The following is a 22986-nucleotide window of genomic DNA, read 5'->3' on the forward strand; positions in this document are numbered from 1 at the left end:
TTGAAATAAACCCTAACAGCGCTTTCTTTACCGAAGTCTGATACGACGCTTGTGTAGACGTTTACATTGTAGACACTTCGGTTAACGCACTTCCGCATTGCTATCAACAGCTTCTGATCGCCATAGGCGGTTTGGACGGATCTCCAGTAATGAGCAACAAAAAAACAGGGTTGAAGTGTGACTAGTGCAAGCAATATATTAAGTAGACTGGCAGAACAAGTCGTCCCTCATGATCGTCACAATTCCCAACACGCACGGATTATGGAGCTGCCGGCAGCCCCACAAACAACACAAAAATAACATCGTATAGACACATATTCAACATAACGTACAGATTTCCTCGTTCGTCACACACAAACTTAAACAATTTCTGATAGATTCGAGTTCATCCGTACAATTTGCTCGCTGATTGTAGGGATCAGCGAGTCCATACCTTCTATTTAGCTTAGTAACTGAGCGTTCAAGGGCAGCAAACAGCACGTGTGAGCATAAACTAGGCAGTGGGCAGCCAACCCAAACACTAAGGCCGATATATTATGACAAGCGAGTGACAGATTAACGAATCAGGCGTGTCAAACAACTAACATTATCCCTGAAATGGACGTTTACGGAGGCTGGCCGGGCGGAAAAGTCGAGATTGTGTCAGATTCTCATCACCCTTTTAGAGCGTGCTGCGAGTGGCATGGTGATAGTTGGCGCCAGGACACAAAAGGAGGGACACCCTTGAAGGACACTACAGACCTCATGGGACACTCCATCCCCTTTTCCCATGCGTCTACGCTCATTATCCTACGTCATAGCACTCATCAGTATGCACTAAAACGGTAATGAGATAGGACTGAAGTCGAGTCAAAGTTGGAGAGTTAGCACGAGGATGCAGAAAAGCCTCAGATACATCGCACACTCGTCAAGAAATACATGTAGCTAGCATTGCACGTTATTGCCGCCAACATACATCAGGACTATGCTATCCGCTATCTAGCTACAAGCTACAAACCACTCGTCTGGGCTACAGGCGCTAAGCACACCGCCAGAAAATGATGTGCCAAAGTACCTACTTGTAAGACAACTATGGTATCGCTCCAGTTTCCCGCTCAGGCGTCCTTCGAGCTACCTACGAGTCCAGTTCGTAACACGACAGCATGCAAATATATGGCACACAACCTGTGCGAAACCCTACTGAGTTCTATACAATTCATTACGGAGCCATTTTAATTTTTACAGGAGCCATTTGAATTTGTCATGCATGCTCAAATTTGCTGCACGCATAACGCCGTTAAATGGTGAAGGAGAAAAAAACTGCACGTAACTTTACCACTGATCGATGGAAACACTGAATCAGAATTTTAGCATCAAATCATCTCTAGTACAAGTACAGCCAGTGTCCCTCTTCTTTCAACTTCTAAGTCAAATGTTGCGATACCTGTCGCAATTCGATCAGAGCATTATCGACCAGCGACAATGTTGAACAATTATCTTCCGTGGTACAAATTTCCATTAACACCCCAGTTTCCAAATTTCACTTTACCAACATTGGTCACTTCAAAACAGCTAATGTAAAAACACCGCACGGCCAAAGCCAGACGGTTTGATTATCCTGAGAGCAAGCTGTTAAATGTTCTCGCGAAATTGAATCAGACACATTGCGCACCAGCCTGAGGCCAGCTCAGGAGCTGAGAAAGGGCGGTGAGCGATCGAGGACGGTAGAGATTAGGAGCAAACACCAATGCCGGCTGACGGCCGTGCAGGCGACCGACACTCAGGCACGAGTGAATCCGGTGAATAGAATCAGTGATTAATGCGGATCAGGCGCTGCCATGACACTTAGAAATATACTGTGCTGCCCCCAGACATGATCGAATGTTCTCAGTCAACTGCCAAGATGACAGCGTTGGTCCTCATTTGACAGAAGCCGAGGAATGGCAGATGAAATGCTTAAGATTAAGAGCTGCATTACGTATTGGATAATCCCTCCTCCAATTTTAATCCTTCACAACCCTCTCCAATCCTTCCTTTGCATAGCACCACTAAACCTGGTTATCTTCTAGGAAATTCACCTAAATTTGATCTACCATATCATTAATACTCAACAGTCTAAGACTGTTCCAGCTCTATTCCTCAATTCCAAGGATCAAATAGCACCTATCTGGGCCCACTCTGTGCGTACTGACCCATCGACGGCTCATCTACGTTTCGCCGTTGCTCTACTAGTCCTCGCAAGACGTAACGTTTCCCTTTCCATCCGCGGCAGCTCAAATCACTACGTCCGATACTAAAACAAGATAACAACTCAGTACCGACAGCCGCAGCTGCCGTACCGGGGTGCGCACCGCACATCTAGTTAATTCGTTGTGAGAGTTACACAGTCTGATCGGCTCACCGGGTCTACGTCAAAACAGCTAGTGACATTTGAGCTAGTGACTTTTGAGCTAGTACAAATCAGCTAGTGCCTCAGAACAGCTAGCGACAAAATCGCTAGCGTCAAAATAGCTAGTGAAACAAAATAGCTAGTGCTTCAAAACAGCTAGTGCTATAATCGCTAGCGTCAAAATAGCTAGTGAAGCAAAATAGCTAGTGCCTACGAAGTGCGAGCAGCTAGTGTGATTTCTTTCCCGACGGGTCCTTTAAGAAGATTGTGACATGAACATTGGCATTGAGGTGCAGGCCATGACGCCAAAATGCAAGAACATTTCTTTAAGGCTTCAAAGGAAAAGAAGGAGGCTCGAAGGCTATGCACCAGAACCGGTTACTAGAGCAGGAATCCAAACGCCAGAAAAAATGGAATTGTTAGGCTAGGAGAAGCAGTTGTAAGTAGTTACGACCTAATGACCGAATCATACTTTTGCGACCGATCAGATGCTTGACGAATTGGTGAAGAAGAATGCATGGATGCTCGAAGGTACTTTCAAAATCTGACCAGTAACTTTCAGTTTCAGTCAAACAAATATGCAAGATTAACGTGGTTGTACGCGGTGCTTTAGAGGGGCGCAAGTGGTCTCAGAGGGGCGCCGTACGTTTACGTCTTCTGGGAAAAACCTTTGGCAACATACAGGGTGTTTCACTAAAAGTGTCAAAAAGTAAAAGGTCATAATGCACATAAGAACAATGTTTTCTAAGGAAATTTGCATATCATTTCATCCGCAATTGTTGGACATTTGAATATATAACAGCGATATCACCGTCACTCAAACCTATTCCACATATCCGCCCCTTCTTTTGATGCACCGTTTCGGCACGTGTCCGGAGGTGCCTCACAGCCCGTTTTCATATTCAGCGTCCAGACTGTCGGCAAAGCCTTGAATTGTGCTCTTCAGCTCCCAAAGTGATGAGACTTGAGTCTTCCTCAGCTCTGCGAGAGCTACTGAGTCACTGACCAGAACCAGAAGTCTAGCGGTGACAGATCGTGGCTTTGCGCTGGCCATGGGGGCGGGCGGTGAGGCAGCTGATTATTTGGCCCAGGAACTTCGGGTCCAGCCAGTTCCTGGTGGCTACAACCGTCACAGTGGTTGTTTTTGATAACTTGTAAGGCCTTGGCTATTTCTGATGTTGAAATTAGCTTCTTGTTATCTTCAAAGGCCCTCAAAAAGACCCTGACCTTTCAAACGGTTTCCGCCGAGAGGTGGGGGCGACCCCGCCTTTTTTGGACTGGAACTGGCATTGAAGGAGCCCTTTTAAACCTCTTAAGAAGTCCTTTTAAACTTTTATAATCTGGAACGTAGCGAGGTGAGAGAGTAAAACGTTTCCTGAAAAGTCGGCATACGGTTTCAATGTTTCTGATGGCACCAAATGTAAGTGTAACTCACTCCTCCTGTTGAGGTGTAAATAGACTGTTCTTGATCTGTATAAGAAAAAAAAAACGACTAGTAACTTTGGCCTCCTGCCCTCGCTCCGTATGGGTGTAAAATACATCTTAAATGGACAAAGCATAAATGTCCAAAAATTTGCAGCAGAGCCACGTGCGCAACCACGTGATTTGCACATTTTATATATCTTTAATAAGCATTTACTTTTTGACATTTTTAGTGAAACACCCTGTAGGTACCGAAAATCTACGAAACTAAGTCATTTACGACAACGCACGTGTATAACGTGTATAACGCAACGTGTATAATTGACATTGAATTTGGCCAACCTAGAGCCCTCCGCGATGTCTTTCCTACCATCTCAGTAGAGGGATTTTTTTTTTCATTTGACTCAAGCTATTCTGCCACTAGCTATTTTGATCCACTAGCTATTTTGCTTCACTAGCTATTTCGACTCTACCGATTTTGTCACTAGCTGTTTTGAAGCACTAGCTATTTTGCTTCACCAGGTATTTTGACGCTAGCGATTTTGTCACTAGCTGTTTTGAGGCACTAGCTGTTTTGCACTAGCTGAAAAGTCACTAGCTCAAATGTCACTAGCTATTCTGACGTGCACCCGGCTCACCGACGGTGGTGACACCTAGCGGCAGCCGAGCGCGGGCCGTCGGCCGGCGATGTGACCTCGCAGGTAGATGTCGTCGTACAGGTGACCACTGAGGACGTCATCCACAGCGGCGGCGTGGCGCACGTTGCGGATGAACTCGCGTTTGGACATTTTGTTTTTGACGTGTGGTGATGTGAGGTCGACGGAGAGCATGATGAGCGAAAAACACAGGATGTATACTGTGTCTGTGGGCAGAGAGGAGGGCACAGAGTTTAGAGTGAAAAACGCAAAACATGCACATATTCTGCGGAAGAGAAATGGAGCGGCGAAGGGTGGGAAGGACGGATGGGAATACTCGGAGCTAAGCCGTAATCGCCACACCATATGTGGAAGGCTTTTGATGTCAATACATACATACATACATACATACCTGGGAGGGGAGGGAAGCTATGGGAGAAGAAGAGGCAGCAAGGGATCTGAAAAGAGATGCGATAGTGGGAAAGACTTCAAAACAAAAGCTAATAGTTCTCTTCGTAGGACATAAACACCTTTTTCAATATGCATTAAGACTAACGCATATTCTGTAAAAGCACCGCTCTTCACACAAGACAAGTTCCGCACTGACCTGTCGACAGTCCGAGCTGAGGGTTTCCCTGGCAGAACTTCACGGAGAACTTGTCGAGCATGGTCTGCAGGTAGTTGCCGCGGTCCTCGGGCGGCTGCACCTTGCTGAACAGCTTCCTGAGCGCAGCCGGAAGGAACTGGTCGCGGTAGTTCTGCAGGTCCATCACCAACGTCATCACGTCTCGCCTGTGGGGAGAACGGCAGACAGGGGTTTTAGACAGATACTCTACAAAGGACGGGCAGACGATACTCCGGGCAGGTCGGATTGGCGGGAGCGTAGATGGAAGGGAGGGGTTAGCAGGGAACAGTAGACTAAATTTGTCAGGCCGACCGACGTCAGACAGGCGGAAGGAATCAGCAAACAAACTGGGACGCAAGCGTCAAACGATCACTGGTGAAAATCAAGATTATTCTGTGTCATAATTTCTCTGATCCTTCACGAACAAAAGAGCGACGCATGAATTTTCGTCCTTACCTAATACACGATTTAAATAAATTTTCGTAAAATTAAGACGAGAATAAGAAAAAGTGTACCCGGGACAAACTATTGGCCCGTTCTATCCCCACACGCATATCGGTTCTACGTGTCACCGTATCATCCCCCTGCACCGGCGACTGACCGCTGGTCCAGGTATCGCCGCATCTGCTGCGGGTTCATCTGGCTGCTGCTGTGTAGAAACATGGCGATCTCGGCCGGGTCGTCATCGACCAGACCGCGGCTGATGAAATACTGCATTCCCTGCGGAAAGGTGTTGATAAAGCGGTGTGAGAGGCGTGGCAGGGACCGTTTACGCCGATCAGACGAACAGCGGATTGACTTTCCTGATTTGCCTACGGTTACCTACCTGAAATGCATCAGCCACAAATTTGAGTTCGGCTAAGCAAAAAATGCACCTGTTTGCAGAATGCGACCCGTCGGGAGGAAAAAAGCCGTAAGTCGCATTTTTATCGATTTTTCGTTTTTGATATCGTTGGAAAGCTCTTTTCATGACGCGTTTAATGGTACTGCTCAAACGTGTGTACACTCAAAAATGAAAATATTATATATAATATAAAAATTCAAAAACGGATTTGTTACATCAGGGATAGCAAAACACGCAGGAAGAAAGCCGTATCCTTAAATTCGGCAGATACGGCATTTATGCAAAATTTCAAACAAAGAATATGGAACTGATAAGTCAGAAAGAAAGCCGCATCTTGTAGATACGGCTTTTATTTGATGGTGGCCTGTGAAATATGAGCCGAATCGTTGGTCCAGGCAGTTTGGAAGAAAGCCGTATCTACTCATTAGCATGGCTTCGGCATATCCTGGACGGAACAGTTGAACATTTACACAAACATGCTACGTGATCGCAGCAATATGTGACCATTTATAGGGGAATTTTAATTGAAATAAAATAGGGAGTGAACTTGAAAAGTTTGAAGCTAACAGAACTTTGCCAGCTCGGTGGTGTCAGCAGGGTGCCGGGCATTCAGTATTTTGATGTGCTAACCAGCCGGGAGCGCCAGTATAATCCGACCGTTCTTTTCCCCAGCTTCGTTTAAAATTGCAATAAAAATACCCGATCTAGCCTCCCCCATGATTAATTTGTCCTCCCTGTCCCCACCCCACCCCAAAACCAAAATAGCATCATGTTAAGTTCGACCCGGTAATCATCATAGACATGCAGCTCGTAACCGGCACGCTTAGTACGACGACCTACAATCTTTGTCGTAAAACCGTTGAAGATATAGTGAAGATATAGTTGAATACCGTGAAAGGTCGATTGCTATTGCCAACCTCGTCACATTCACTGTGATAATTGTGACCACGCCCATGGATCTTTGGGACGTCATCCCCTGTCACTTCCATTCCTGGTCAATGACTTTACCGTCTTCTTTCCGGCTCCCTCATACCCATGATGCTCAATCATATTGGAAATTTAGGCTACCTTGTAGCACCCACACAAGCCCAACATTGTCATATTCTACGGGCAGCTGCCCAGAGCCTACCAGCACAGCTGTGGCCGGTGAAGGATGCAGCAAGGCGTACTGAATAGCCCTCTGCTCTGTTGCAGTAGGCGCTATAATCAGAGCTCTGTGAATACGAGTGCACATGCAGGGGCCTTTTGAGGGTGCGCCCTCTAAAGGGCGTTCCCGCAGACGTGTGGAGCTCTCAGCAGTCTAGCGATCTCCGACAATGAGGCGGAATTTGCTTACACCCTCAGCCGCGGCACAGTGCTGTCGCCCTAGATGTTTCGCACAGGCTTTGTAGATGCAGTTTCTTTACAGGAATTCCTGAAGTTCTACACAATCCTCTATTTTGGTTCAGGAGCCCGGCGGTTCCGTGCTTGTAGCTGCGCACCACGTGACTTAACAGCGTCCCTTTTCCGGGAACCTGGTCGGAAACACGGAGGTCCCCAAGCGTTTTCGTTTTAATTATATGAATCCAATTAGTATCACAACATGCTATAATCCAACTATCTAACATTCACTGCCAGTAAAATGCAACAGCTTACCATTTAAAGCTGGCAAAATTGACCCCAAAACACCACATGCCTCACCCCTCGCAACCGACGCTGACGCCATGCTGGTTACGGCGGATGAACACAATTTATAAACAATCAAGGCTGCAAAAATATCAGATGCGTTTCGCGTGCACAATTTTTTATCGCAGCCAGAAATGACAAACAATATCAAGGTTCTCAAATTGTTATGTCTAAAGCGCGGACAACTTTAAATTTGAGAAAAGCGATTATTACTCGATGAAATTCAAAGAGGTGTCCTAACCTAACCTAACCTAACCTAACCTAACCTACTGATTTTTGCCTAACGAGCTTAAAGAAGCCTAACCTAACCTACTGATTTTGCCTACCAGGCATAAAGAAACCTAACCTAACCTAACCTAACCTAACCTACTGATTCTTGCTTACCGGGAATCCTAACCTAACCTAACCTAACCTAACCTAACCTAACCTAACCTAACCTACTGATTTTTGCCTACCAGGCATTAAGGAACCTAACCTAACCTAACCTAACCTAACCTACTGATTTTTGCCTACCGGGAATCCTAACCTAACCTAACCTAACCTACTGATTTTTGCCTACCAGGCATTAAGGAACCTAACCTAACCTAACCTAACCTAACCTACTGATTTTTGCCTACCGGGAATCCTAACCTAACCTAACCTAACCTAACCTAACCTAACCTAACCTAACCTAACCTAACCTACTGATTTTTGCCTACCGGATAAGGAAATAGTTACTTGCAGGAATAGATTGCAGGCAATAGTAAATCAAATATTTTCAGGTTAAGTGGTCATGCATCAGGCTTCAGGCCTTCGGCCTGAAGCCAGATACATAACCATTTAACCTAAAAATATTTGATTTACTATTGCCTGTAATCTCTCCTAAGGCATTGCCTTCGGCACTGCACTGCTTCGCCACGAGTTGGCCACCGACGAAAACATGCACAGTACAGGCGAAGAAATGTTGGACGAAGAATGAAAATATGTACAGACAAAAAAATGCACGGACCAAAAAACGAAAATAAAGAAAATGCACGAACGAAAATATTTACGAACGAAACATTTCTGAAGACTTTTTCAGAAAAGTCGCTATCATTCGTCGACAGATCTGGCGCATCTCGTGAGGCGCTTTACCGAAAAAGAAAATTACCGAATTCTCTTCTATTGAAAATTAAAAATACAGAACCGTAATGTAATTCCAAAATTATTTGTGTATATCTATCACTTTTTCATAAAAATAGTACCCCCCCCCCCCCACCCAAAACCCCGGTTTCCCACAGTTCCCCTAGTGTGTTGGGTTTTATGAAGATACTACATTTCTGCGTAATGGTATTTAACAACAATTGACATGTTGACAACAGACCGTCGTGCGGCTCCACCGAGATCGTGGTAAGAATACGATTAGTTAGCTTTTGGTCTTAAAATTATCGATCAGATAACTGGAAACCACATTATTCTTACTAAACATGAGTTTCTCTATAGAATGATGTCTATATTATAGGGATTAACTAATTTTTGAAGCGGGGACCTCCATGTGTACCGCCGGGAACCTTGTGTCCAGCTAATCAGCAACATTCCCACTCATCGTCTCTTGCCCCCTTGAAGTGCTTTGAGGTCTGCAGATCGACGATGGGAAACTACACTATCTCGGTTCTCTCGACATTGTCGCCGTGGCTCCGGCGCAGCGGCAGACCTGCACACTCATCTCTCCGAATATATCGGTGGCTCAGAATTAACTCTGGAGTCCAGTGTAATAGAAAATTGAAGCACCGTACAAAGACAGCATTCGTGATTCCCCTTGTTGGTTGCAGGCACGTAGCCAGGATTTTGCTCAGGGATGGGCCACAGGTCGCTGCCTAGTGTCGTGCCCCTCCAGAAAAGGAAAACTCCTCGGATTTGGCCCACTATCTCTTGGGGTGTGGTGCACAGTGTAAAATTTTTCCGGTATTAGCCTGGAAAATCACAGTTAATGAAATCTGCTAATTTTTCATCCTGGCTCATAATTTTCATCTTTCAACACAAATGCACCAAATCCTTATTCAAATCGGTTAAAATGTCCCAAAATAATGTTAGAAGGTTAAAAACTGCACCTATCATGAAAACCACAAAAAATATATACATGATAAATTATACGCACCTTCATTTCCAATCAGCAATGATAGTAATGACACATGGAAATATCTCAGCACAGTGTATGTATCATGCGCTTCGTGATTGCCTCGATTAAAAAAAGAAACAGAACAATAAAAAGGTGTAGGTAAGTGCAGATAAATACACTCGATAATACAATATTATCAATCAAATAATGTCTAAAAATTAAAATTAAATTAATTTATTGCTTTTGTATAAACATTCCCTGAAGAATTGCATTAAACTAGTTCTACAACTGAATGATGAAATTAGGATGAAAAAGCATTAAAAAGGCCAGGCTGAGGATGAAATTTTCCAGGTAACCGCGGGGATCTCTCACGCCTTCATGAAGTTTCCAAATCATCTGCTGTTTGGATAAGCATGTTAAATGGATCGTTCTCCATGTTTGCTGAAGATATAATCGAAAAATATTGAATATTAGGGAAATTATAGCTGTTTTCTTACAGAGTGTCCGAGGATGAAAAATTCTTCGATTTTTAGTCACCAGTCGAGAATGCTTGTAGGGAGTCTAGTCAATATTTTTATGACTGTAATGCATTTTTTAGAAGATAAGACACTGGACTTCGTTATAAGATACATACAAACTCTTAGATTGCTGTTGATATAAAAATATTGCCTTTCGAAAATGAACAAAAATTTCATCCTCGGACTGGTGTCCAGGCTGCAACATGGACGCAAGCTATCTCATGATTTGATGAAAGATATGGCAAATACTATACATATGTGACAGCCTCGATCATTTTTGAACTGTGTGGTGCAAGTTTCTTCCGATTTGATGCCATGCAGGCTGGGTAATGTCTCGAGGGAAATTGCACCTCTTACGGTGCCGGGGGCCGGGTTCAGTTTAATGCAACGCAATTATTTAGTAGCCGCATTTGCTGGCGCCAGCGTGACAAACTACGGCGCAAACAACGCGTCGCGTGCCTTCCGTTTTCAGAGAGGGTAATGATCAGTAGGCGGAACTATGGTCAAGCGTACCCATTTTCGGGAACGCATTTTCGTTCCCATATTTGGGAACGATAAACCCAAATATGGGAACGCCATGTAGGCATTATTTAAAACAAGAAAAAGAACCGTTAAATGACGTCCAAAAAATATAAAACGATCGTGAACCGCCTGATATTTGTCTCAATATTGTTGGGAAAGAGTTTGATATTGTAAGGCCCATCGTAGTTTCAAATCGTTCGCCTATTTCTAAAGCAGTCCATCATCCGGGCCGCGAGCCCAAATTTGGGAACGCTCTCGTACACTGGCGCTGCAAGCGTTCCTTATTATGGGAACGGCGTACCCAAAATTGGGAACGATTTCACCGACGCCTTTCAGGGGCTCTTTTCATTAACAAGCATCACGTCCAACGCCGCAAATTATTGTTAACCCGCGCGGGGCTGGGGGGGTAAATTTTACCCCCCCTCGCGAATTTTTGCGATATCTCAAAAACGGCGGCGCGCAGCGCCGCCAAACTTTCAGTACCTTTTCTTACATCAATTTGACACCTTCCCTGAAAATTTGAGCGAAATCTGTCGGAAATTTTTTGAGAAATTGACGTTTTAGTGACGTCATGTTCGCCATTTTTGCCTCAAAAACGGCAAAAGTTCAAACGCCGCTAACATCTTCATTTTTAAAGGAATCAAGACGTAACAAAAAAGGTTATACGTAATTTTACTTTGTCTATCAAATGGCTATCTCGGTTTTTTGAAAATTTTGGATTTTGGCCTAAATTTTTTCAAAAAACTGATTTTTTTGGGGAAAATCATTATAAAATCCAAAATTTTGAGTCTATCGAAAAAACCGGAATATATGTCAGAGAAGTGGTCTATGTGCATCTACATACCAAATTTTAGAAGAATCGGTTCAAAAATGTGGGAGTTATTCAAAATTTTATGACGTCACGACACACAAAATTTTTGAAAAATGACTTTTTTGGAAGTTCTAGACCTCGTACGGAAACAAAAATAGCACCATTCGATTCGCCGTGAAAAACTGCATCAGATAGACACCTTTTTAGGCCTTAACAACCAACTTCAAAATTTGACCTCACTTGACCTGACCTTGACCTGACCTCGACCTGAAATACATCCAGAGGTGGTCCATATCACTTATTGAGTGTGCCTATTGAATTCTATGAGTAAAATGACCCAAAAAACATGTGTCGCACATGCCCTTTTCTATATTTTGTTTTTTGGTGACCTGACCTGACCTGACCTTGACCTTGACCTCTGAATGATATTGTATGCAACTAATATTGTCTTGGTAGCCTAAGAACACGTTTTGGGCGATCAGTCTCAGTCCATGACTCCATTCTTCGGCAACTACGGTGCAAGGCCGATACTGTAGAAACTTGCAATTTGTACCCTTGACCTGACCTTGACCTTGACCTCAAACTTTAAATTAAGTACATGTTTTTAGTAGTTCGTGATGAGAGCTTTCGATTGGCGTTTGAATTTTCCAAATCGGACCATTAGTTCGGGAGATAACAGGGGGGGGGTAAAATTTACCCCCCCCCCCCAGCCCCGCGCGTTCGGCTGGAGACCCCAGCCCCGCGCGGGTTAACGCAACAATCATCAGATGACCTTTCCGGCAAGACCGTCGCATGTTTCGCCCGGTCTTCTGCGCTTTTATTCCCGTCGATCTCGCAGCGGGCACGCCCCCCTCTGCAGGATTACGTAATTCACAACGCTCAGCGATGTTCAACAAGGTCTTCCATGCCTATATCCACCGTCCGCGCCGAGGGTGGAGACATGTCAAGCACCTGTCTGTTTATCACCGATAGTTGACGAGCACAAGTAAGTATCCAAAAATGGGAACGCTGAAATGTTTCACTCTCAAAACACCTAGTCCCAATATAAATCTACTTTTTTCCTTTCTTAATGAGTGTAAGTGGCAAAAGGCCTGGTAGGATGGGCACGAGAAATGATCAAAATTAGCATGGAAATTATAAATAAGGCACATAGGGCGACCTGCATAAAAGAAATTCCCCCAAAACGATCGTACCCCCAAAATACCGAAGGCAAAAACCACGCTCATGACGCTCCTTAAAAGCAATGCTAAACAGCTAGCATCCAAATAAAATATGTCTTTCAGGGTTGATAAAATACAGCTGAATAATTTTAAACCACTTAAACTGAGTTTATAACAGTAGTTCGGTAAATTCACTCGCGTTCCACGCGGTCGTCCGCCCCGACACCAAAAGTCAACAATATTACCTCGGGACCGTACGCGTCTTCGCTTGCATTTGTCAGGATCTGGTGTCGATAGTATGAAAGTTCATAACCAGGCGAAAATTATTATAGTTGACCTCAAACTAAAAAATGCTTCATTTTCCTTAAAATTGCATGCTAAATGTCGTATAACCCATATTTCCACCATTCTGTCATTTTTAAAAAATCATTAAAAATATCATTCCACGGTCAATTTCCTTGTTCCACGGTCAGATTAAAGATAACTTTATGGAGATTTAGTAGAGACGTTAATTAGCATGCACTTTTTCGAGACGTGATGCACTAACACTGGCGGTCCCAGGGGGGGGGGGGCCACGGGGGCCATGGCCCCCCCTTTGGTGCTGAAAGGTGGGGCCATACTATCTTTTGGCCCCACCTTTCAGATCGAACAAAAGTCCTAGAAAAGCTTTTTGTATGTTTCATTTTCTTTCTTGCGCCATCAAAGGACGTAAATTTCACTCATGAGTGGGCTCAGTTTCGTATTCTGTCAATTTGGCGGTCAGCGTCGCTGGCACCGGTTCACGAGTATGGCCGCATCTTACATGGAATATCAGCGTGGGTTTACTTGAGGCTCTCGTAGGCCCAGCAATGGCTGGCATGAGACCTCTTCGGCAGTGGCGGGTGGGCCCTGCCAAAGGAGCGTGGCTCTAAGACACTAAAGTAAGACCTCATGGGTTGGTGCTGTGCACCTCAGAAGCCCGGTGGTGACGCCGTATGCCGGCTTGGTTTCTTAAGGATTAGCGTGGGATCTCCGGGGCCTGCATAGAGTTTGCATTAGCTAGTATGTAATTTCAGAGGCCTGTATGTAATGTGTACACAGTGGCGGTCGCGGGGGGCATCAGGGCCATGCCCTCCCAAGGCACATAAAGGGGGCCATCATATCATTTCCCCCCCCCTCAAGCAACCGATGGGCCCCCATAGGTGTATGGGACCCTGGCCCTGATTCGATCGTCACGAGGCTAAAAAAACACGCCCACACCGGTCTTTGAGCGTCCAACACTGACCTCTGAGGGAACTTCAGTGGCGGTCAAGCGCCCACGTTGACCGCTAAGAGCCCACATCGACCTCTGAGGCCTCACATCTGACCTATGAGGACCCCTTACCGGCCTCAGGGGCCCCAACCGGCGTCTGAGGGTCTCACACCGGTCTCTAGTGGCCTTATTGCTGTCTCTGGTGTCCCAAGACGAACATTTAGGTGCCAATGAGGGCCCCGCATTGGCTGCTGAAGACCCGATGCTGGCCTCTAAGGGCCTGCATTGGCCTCTGAGGAGGGCTCATCTTGGCCTTTGAGGGCCCTCTGCTGGCCTCTGGGTTCCAACGACGGCTCATTCCGGTCTTTTAGGGCCCCGCGCTGACCTCTGAGGGCCCCATGTTGGCCTGTAATGAGTAGGACCCACATAAGCCTCCGAGAGCCCAACTCGGTCTCTGATGGTCTCAAACTACTGGCCTTTGCAGTTTGCAGGCCCTGTACTGGTCTCTGAGGGCCCTTAACTGGCCTCTAAGTCAAAACATACATGGGTGGGCTTCTGAAGATCACAGGGCCCACGCAGACTCCTGCACAGCCGTACGTTGGTCCTGATCGAGATTACTTTACGTCCTGATGGTCCCGCGCAGATTCCCTCATATTTCGACGTCGGGACCCCATGAGCCGGTGTGGGTCCTGGGGCTGGCAGAGACTGATGAAGTCCTTAGGGCTCAGGGCCAGTCTTTTTAGCAGTAGGACTATAAGGCAGGTTGAGTGAGCCCCAATAGAGCCGTTGCGAGGCCCCGCGCGAGTCGTGTGCGGCCCTCAGATGCCAATTTTGAAAACCAGGAACCTGTGGGGCCGGGGGTCTCCAGAGGTCGGTGTACCTATTCTCTCCCGCCGCCAAACAGCTATATGGGTAAATGTCATAGTCTGAAAATGATCTCTGGGTTTCACATGCTTGTTCAAAGCAAGAGGTATCCGTACTTTTCCGAATTGTTTTATTGTGGTAAGGTCATGAATCCGCGTGCCCGACCTTCCAGTATATGCTACACCGATCCGTCGCCATGGTGCAGTGGCCCGACCGGTGGAAACACCGTGGGACGGGAAATGGAACTGGTGCTTTTGAGATTTCACGCAAGAATGAGGTGGATGAAGCATAAGTAATGCCAACTGCGCGGCGCCTCGTGGACGTAAAAATTAGCCGATCACCCCCCCCCCCCCCTCCCCCGGTGACTGATAAATGTTATGTCCCGCGAGTGTGACTTTGGCCCCCCCTTTTGCGAGCGGCTGCGACCGCCAGTGTGCACTAATGAGTTTTAGTGCGCGAACGGCCGAAAAATTGCCTTCCGTAGTCATAAATGGGAACGCTCGTTCCCATATTTGGGAACTCCGTTCCCAAAAATGGGAACGTTCCTATATTTGGGTACTCATGACCATTAGGGTGTGTCACTAATCGCAATGCAAGGTGCTCCATCGATTTTATTGTGCTCCACTCATGTGGAAAGGGCGTGGCATTGTTAATTTCCCGCAAATTTTAACCCCCAGGCGGCGCCGAGCGAGAGAAGTTTGCCCTATCTCACAACATAGGCGACCCTAGCGCCCCTGGCGGCTGTTTGCGAAACTAACAGGCCGTTGACTGTATGGGCTTATCCCTGCTTTCTGTAAGCGCGTCTAGGGACAAATAATAGTATGGGCAGATTGCAGAGAGTGCAAGCTAATGACGAATACCTATAATGAATACAATATATTGTCACAGGGGCCCAGGAACATTCTTCAAGTTGGGGTGCAAGCCCAAAATACCTGACATGACGCATATGAAATAGTAGCGTAGTCAGGGGGTCCCAGGAGGCACGTGCCATCTAGTCCCCCCCCCTATCGCATTCAGAGGACCCCTCGGGTCGGAGGGGCTCTGTGGCACCAGTTTACCGCTCAGGGTCTATGCTGGCCATATTTCGATTCAGAAAGAATAGGGCTCGTAACAGCACCTCGTGAGTCCAAAGAAGCCTCACTAAATTGTCCATGAGGGTTACACGCCGGCTTCTGAAGGCTACTGGCGGCCTCTGAGGGCCCTTTACCGGCCTCTTATGGCCGCTAGCGTGCCTCTGAGAGTCCTTGCCGGCCCAAGAGGGGCCATATCTAGGGCCTTACGCCAACCTGTAATCAGTAATGGCCTCACACCAATGTCTCAGACGGCCCCATTACGACGATTGTGAGACTGAGGGCCCTCACTGGTGCTTCTGAGAGCCCACCCGGCCATAAAGACCCCTGCGGTACCAACTGACCTCTGAGGGTCCACGCTGACTATATTTCAGCTGAGAAAGACCTCACAGGTCTCGTAAGAGCACCTCATGAGCCCCTAAGTAGCCACACTAAGATCTCCGTCAGGGTCTACGCCGGCTTCTGAGGATCCCATAACGGAGACCGTGAGGGCCCTCAGCAGGGCCTCTGAGGGTTCACAACCAGCACCTCTGAGAGACCCACACCAGTGTTTCTAAGGGCCCATAAGGACACCACTGAGGGTCCCCCAAGCCAGTGCCACACCATTTATGCAACCCTATATTGGTGGCTCTGAGGTACCCACACCTGCGCCTGTGAGGGTTCGGCAAAAGCATATCTGACGGCCACCTACCTGCAACTCTGAGGGCCCTACATCAGAGACTGAGGGCCGCACTGGCGTCTCAGAGTACCTTGTCGGTATCTAAGGACCCCACAGGGCTTCTGAAGATGCCGCCGGCCTCTGTGGGCCCCTTGCCGGTCTGAGGTCCCCCTCCCCGGTCGTTGAGGGCCCCCTGCCGACTTTTAAAGGATTCGCACCAGCAGCTCTAAGGGCCACACACCCACATGTAACGGACCCACACCAGTGTCTCTGAGGGTCCACAACGGCGTCTGTATTCTGTGAGGACCCTCACCGGTGCTTATGAGGGATTCACACTAGCACCTCTGAGGGGCCACACGGGCGTATGTGAGGACCCCACACCAGTGCCTCTAAAGGCCCCTAATTGGAGGCCCTGCATCGGTGATACGGAGGGTCCTACCAAAGGCACAACACAAGCCATTAGTCTCCTTCTGAGTCCCACACGCCGCCCTCCCACCATAGGCGGCGGAACGGAGAGGGCACCGGGGCACCGTGCCCCCTCTGATTTGGGCATTTTAACATTAGCCCTATGGGCGTTGCATGGAAAGAATGGGACCAACAGTCGGCAGTGTCCCCCCCCCCCCTCCACTTAATTGAAGGTGTTCCGCCGCTACTGCCTCCCACCGGAGCGAGTAAACCTGTATCAATCAACGACTTTACCACCGTTGTACGTCATAATGTTCTCATCACGCCAAATCAAATACCATCCGGAACCAAAATGGTCCAGTATAAAATCTGACCTACCAAAGTTATGATCAAGTTCAGATAAAATCAAAGTGGGATGATAATAACAGGTGTTCTTAAATCGATGCCGAGTCAGCAGAAACCATTCACTTCACATGCAAGAGAAATACCTTGTGCTGATGTTTATATAAAAACAGACATGTAGGTCCATAAAAGGGTCCATAAAAAGTCCATAAAAAATAAAGAGATACTTCATCGTTGCATCAATGTTGAGGGGGCGGCGCCCACTCGGCTCTCAAGTTGGAGGGGGGGGGCAAGCGCCCTCACTGCCCCCCCCCCCTGTTCCCCGGGGTCTATGCAGTGAACGACGCTACAAAAAAAAAACATGTGACACCTAATAGCAGGCACTATAAACATGCGCTCGTACGTATCCCGTCAGACCAGGACGGGGATCGGGGGTAGTACTATGCAATATACATTTACACAGAACTATTACGTGCTTTAAGATGCATAACATCACATTTTCACCAACATTCTGAGTGCCAGACAAGCCCACAGCAAGGCGTCATTTCGGTAAAATGCATTTAATGATGATCGTAAGCTCACAAAGCATAGCGGGCGTGTTAGTTCAAAACATTGCCGCTAGGGGCGCTGAGGTCGCTAATGCTGAGAGATAGGCCAAAGTGTCGGCGGTCGGCGCCGCATGGGTGTTAATATTTGGGGGAAATAAAAAATGTCACACGGTTTCTACGTGTCTGGGGCACGATAAAATCAGTGGAGCACCATGTTTTGCGAAAAAAGTGCCCAAAATGACACACCCTAATGACCATAGTTCCGCCCAAGATTACTTTACTACTCAGGTTGGTTCACTAGGGAAATAAAGGCGCCGTAGCTACGTCACGGATTTGGTAGCAATCTGGTAGCAATTTTTGCAGACATCAATGGCGCACGTGTTGTTTGATCGTCGCCAATACTATTTTAATGCACTATTTTGTTATTTCACTGCAATGTATTGTACATTACATTTGAAAATTAAAATACAGAAATATTCGTAACCCAGCAAGTCAGTTATTCTTTGAGGCAGCACTATGTCAGCATTGAGCCTTCAGAATGTGTTATTTGATAGACTTTCCCACATTTTCTTCTCTTGTGGAAAACTTTCTTAGTCATCAAAAATGTATGCACATATGAATAATTAGAACTTCATTTTCAAAGTTTTATAGAAATAAGATTTCACATTACATTATCATAAGGCTACCTGTCCATTTCGTCCAACCAATTAAATATTCATCCAGCAGAAGGCAGGTACCTCTGAGAAGGTACTGATATATCTACACCAATATTTCAGGAAAATGACAGAGACTGAGAAGCTATTAAAACTTCAGCGTATGAAAGGGATGTTATGGCTTATGCACATTGAAAAACATCAGATAATGCCTTTGAACCATCTCATTCACCAGCACACATCAATCCGGCTCCTGGCTTCTGTCAAGGAGACATTCCAAAATAATGCATTATTTTATTTCATTGACCACCTTGCAAAAGACAAACAGCAAACACATCACCACCAAAAACAAAAATAGTCAACAGGTAGGTACCAGCTGATCTAGCCGTGCTGTGTCATGTGCCTTTGAAAAACTTGAGCAGTCAGGGTTGGGGTTGAATAAACACCCCAAACTTAGCCATTCATGCATGGACAAGTGCAAATTCTGGTCGAGCATTTTAATAAAAATGAAACTAACAGCATTGTAGGTTACAATTATAAAAAAGACAATTACAAAAAAACAGCAGAGCTTACTCTATGTAGTGTTTCCCGATTAGAATTAAGCGTTTCGTTTGTACCGAGTACTATCGCCAGTGGGTACTTGTTTCTCTATTACGTGCTCCTCTATTGGCCGCCATACTGGCAATGCTGAGCGAGAATACGTTTTAGTGACGAGTGGTGGCGCGGCGTGTGGGACCTGGCGGTGCGGCTGAAGCGAGAGGAAACGCTATATTTCTGGCGACGAGATATGAACCTCGACGGGCTTAGGCCGCCTTCAGCCTTTTTACCCACTCCGGGTAAACCAGTTGTACCGTGGGAGACATGGAAGCTACGTTTTAATACTTACCTGCTGGCGACGGGCGGTGACGCATTCGCCGCAGAGCGGAAGCGAGCTATTCTTTTACATTGTTTAGGCGAGGAGGGCCAGCGCATCCAGGAGACGCTTCCTCCAGCCGTGAAGATGGAAGGAGACGATGCCTTCACGTTAACCCTACGCCAGCTGGACACATTTTTTATCCCACGAGTGAATGCCATTGTCGAACGCTTTTCATTTCGACAACGAGCGCAGCTGCCGCAGGAGTCTACCGCAGAGTATGTATCAGTGTTGCGAGGTCTGGCAGTAAACTGTAAGTTTGGCAGTATGACTGATGATATGATCCGCGACATGGTGGTGGAAAAGACGATCCACCCACGCCTGCGAGAGAAGTTGCTCCAAGATGCGGAGCTCACGTTGGACAGGACGCTCGCTACAGCCGACGCATATGAGAGGGCCCTCCGTGAATCGGCAGTAATGGCGGGCCAGCAATCTTCTGCTCCAGTCGTCGCCAAGGTGTCCCACCCTCGTCAACCGAAGAAAGTCAAGGCACACAGCGGACTGCCTGAACGTCAGGCCCCGTGTACCAACTGTGGTAGATCGTCACATCGAACCGGCTCCAAGGACTGTCCAGCTCGAGGTCGCAGCTGCAGCTCGTGCGGCCTGCGGGGGCACTTCGCCGCAGTCTGCAGGTCAAGCGCCTCTGCTTCAACCGCAGCTGCCGCCCCACGACGCCTGAAGGACACAGTTAAGGAGGCTACCGTGCTGAAGGTCAGTGACTCCCCTCAGAAGGTGCTCTGTCCTGTCACGCTCTCTGTGGGTGACATTCAGCACTCGGTCGACATCCAGGTCGACACTGGAGCTACCTGTTCACTTTTGTCTCTTCAGTACGCCCGAGATCTCTTCAAGGGGAAGGAGTTTCAGCCGAGTAGCTCCAGGCTTTTCGGGTTTGGCAGGAAGCCAGTACCAGTAGCAGGAACGCTCCCTGTGACTGTCACGTTTGGTGATAAGTGTGCTGACGCCCAGTTCTTCCTGGTAGAGACGCCATCGACCGAGGCCATCATGGGTCTCGATCTGATCCAGCAGCTGGGCCTGACGCTTCACCCGGCGTCTGGACAGATCTTCAGTGTGGAGCTCCAGTCCGAGCAGCTCCCAGCCATCGAGGGCTACACGCACAAGATCATCCTCAGGCCGAACGCCCGGCCTACTGCCTACAGACTGCGTCGTCTGCCGTTGGCAGTGAGGGAAGAAGTCAGTGCTGAGCTCCAGCGCCTGCTGGACGCTGACATCATCGAGCGTGTGGACGCCTCTGAGTGGGTGAGTCCACTGGTGGTTTCGAGAAAACCGTCAGGCCAGATCCGACTGTGTGTTGATCTGCGTGGGCCTAACTCACAAATTGTTGCTGAGGTGCACCCGCTCCCTACCATAGAGGAGCTTCAGTCTCGACTCCTCGGATCAGTCTATAGCAAGATAGACCTTCGGTCAGCTTACCATCAACTTGAGCTTCACTCCGACAGCCGTGATGTAACCGCTTTCATCACCCACGAGGGCCTCATGCGCTTCAAGCGTGTCCCTTTCGGACTCGTCTCAGCTGGCAGTGCCTTCCAGCACCTGTTGGATGACCTGCTGCACGGTATTCCAGGATGCGGACATTATCTGGACGACATCCTCGTCTCCGGATCCAGTCAGGCTGAGCACGACCAGCGTCTCCAGGCGGTGCTCGACCGTCTCCGAGCAGCACGCGTCACAGTCAACCACGCCAAGTCGTCCTTCAGCCAGAAGGAAGTCGACTTCTGCGGACACCGGATGTCTGCAACAGGAGTGACGCCGACTGCCTCGACAGTGCAGGCCGTCACGGAGGCCCCGCGCCCAGAGTCTCTGAAGGATCTCCGCAGTTTCCTGGGACTCACCGGCTGGTTCAGTCGCTTCATCAGCGGCTATGCCGAGGTGGTTCGACCCATGGCTAGCCTGCTGAAGAAGGACACACCCTTCGAGTGGACTCCATCCGTCGAACGGAGTTTTCAGCGCATCAAGCAGCTGGTGGCCGGCCAGCCGGTGCTGAAGCCGTTCCAGCCCGAGCTGCCGACCATCGTGACGTCAGACGCCTCGGACCGTGGCGCGGGCGCCGTCCTCTCCCAGATACAGGAAGACGGCTTCGAGCATCCTGTCGCCTTCTGGTCCCGCAGCTTCACCGACACGGAGCGCCGCTACTCCGTCTCCGAGCGCGAGGCGCTCAGCGCCGTCCAGGCCGTGGAGAGGTGGAAGGTGTACCTGTGGGGGAGGAACTTCACTCTCCGCACCGACCACTCCGCTCTCACCACGCTGCTCTCTCCCAAGTTCTCGGGTAGAGCGGGAGCGCGCGTCGCGCGCTGGCAGGCGCGGCTCCTCCCGTACGCCTACGACGTGGTGTACGTCCCGGGACACCGCATCCCAGCGGCCGACGCGCTGTCCCGGCTTCCCCTGCCGGACACCGGACCAGCAGAGGAGGATGATGAAGTCATCGCCCTGGTGACCGACGATGCAGCCGACGTGATCTCCGAAGATGACGTCAGAGAAGCGTCCCTGTTGGACGACACGCTGGAGCGGCTGCGGTCCGTCATCGCTGCCGGCTGGCCGGACTCGGCACGGAACTGCCCGCCCGACCTGCGGCCGTTCTTCCACGTCCGACACGAACTGCACGTGCGCCGTGACGCCGTGGTCATCCGTGGAGCGGACAGAGTGGTCGTGCCGGCCGCACTGACCGACCGGTACCTGCAGCTGGCTCACCGCGCTCACGACGGCATCGTCAGGATGAAACAGCTTCTCCGAAGTCTGTGCTGGTGGCCTGGAGTCGACCGTGCCGTGACAGAGGTCGTCAAGGCGTGCGACCTGTGCCAGCAGAGCGACAAAGTGCTGTCACAGAAGGTTCGACCTGCGCCGCTGCAGCCAGTCCCGCTTCCCACAAGGCCGTGGTCGAAGCTGGGTGTAGATATCGTGGGACCTATCGCCGGAGTTCCCCAGTCTGCACGCTATGCAGTCACCCTCACGGACTACTACAGCAAGTGGGTGGAGGTGGGACTCTGTGCGAAAGTCGAGACAAGCGACATCATCAGGATTCTGTCTGTGATCTGGGCCCGCGAAGGATATCCTGAGGAGATTGCAACGGACAACGGGCCCCAGTTCATCAGCCGCGACTTCGAGACTTATCTACAGCAGAGGAAGATCAAGCACCTGAAGTCGTCTGTGTACTGGCCGAGGGGCAACGCCGCCGTGGAACGATTCAACCGATCGTTCAAGTCCTGGGTCCAGGCGGCCGCGCAGCAGAGCCAAGTTCCGTTCCAGGCCTACCTGCAGGGCCGACTGGCGCGCTACCGTGCCACGCCGCACTGCACCACCGGTGTATCGCCGTCTGAGCTGCTACACGGCAGGAAGATGAGGCTGGACCTGCCGGTGTTCGACGACTACTGCGTCACCTCTGATGTGGCACGACGGGTCGTCAAGCAGCAGCGCCGCAACCGTCGCCACTACGACAGCCGGCACCGGGCGCGGCCGACCGAGATCGCTGTGGGCGACACGGTCTGCGTCCGCCAGCCCGGTCACGTCCAGAAGAAGGGCGCCAAGTTCAGCAAGCCGCTCCGCGTCGTCAGCCGTCACGGACCCGCTACGTTCGGTCTCTCCGACGGTTCGCGTTGGAACGTGGCTCACCTGGCCAGGAGGGAGATCGGCGCCGCCCCGT

The 22986-nt window shown here is 48.8% G+C and overlaps 1 protein-coding gene across 1 annotated transcript in view; it reads right to left on the bottom strand.

Moving 5' to 3' along the window:
- Positions 1 to 169: 169 nt before the first annotated feature.
- Positions 170 to 22986, bottom strand: part of LOC122371608 (F-box only protein 8-like) — a 28417-nt gene continuing 5600 nt past the window's right edge. Inside the window, exons 5-8 of the mRNA XM_043348032.1 lie at positions 5652 to 5770; positions 5033 to 5217; positions 4431 to 4652; positions 170 to 2382 (exon numbers count right to left, since the gene is read on the bottom strand). Of these exons, the coding sequence (XP_043203967.1) occupies positions 4444 to 4652; positions 5033 to 5217; positions 5652 to 5770 (513 nt within the window). The 3' untranslated portion in view covers positions 170 to 2382; positions 4431 to 4443. The remainder of the gene's footprint in view (positions 2383 to 4430; positions 4653 to 5032; positions 5218 to 5651; positions 5771 to 22986) is intronic.

The sequence above is a fragment of the Amphibalanus amphitrite genome, unplaced genomic scaffold (genome assembly GCF_019059575.1).
Source record: "Amphibalanus amphitrite isolate SeventyFive unplaced genomic scaffold, NRLGWU_Aamphi_draft 001262F_arrow, whole genome shotgun sequence".
NCBI lineage: Eukaryota > Metazoa > Arthropoda > Thecostraca > Balanomorpha > Balanidae > Amphibalanus > Amphibalanus amphitrite.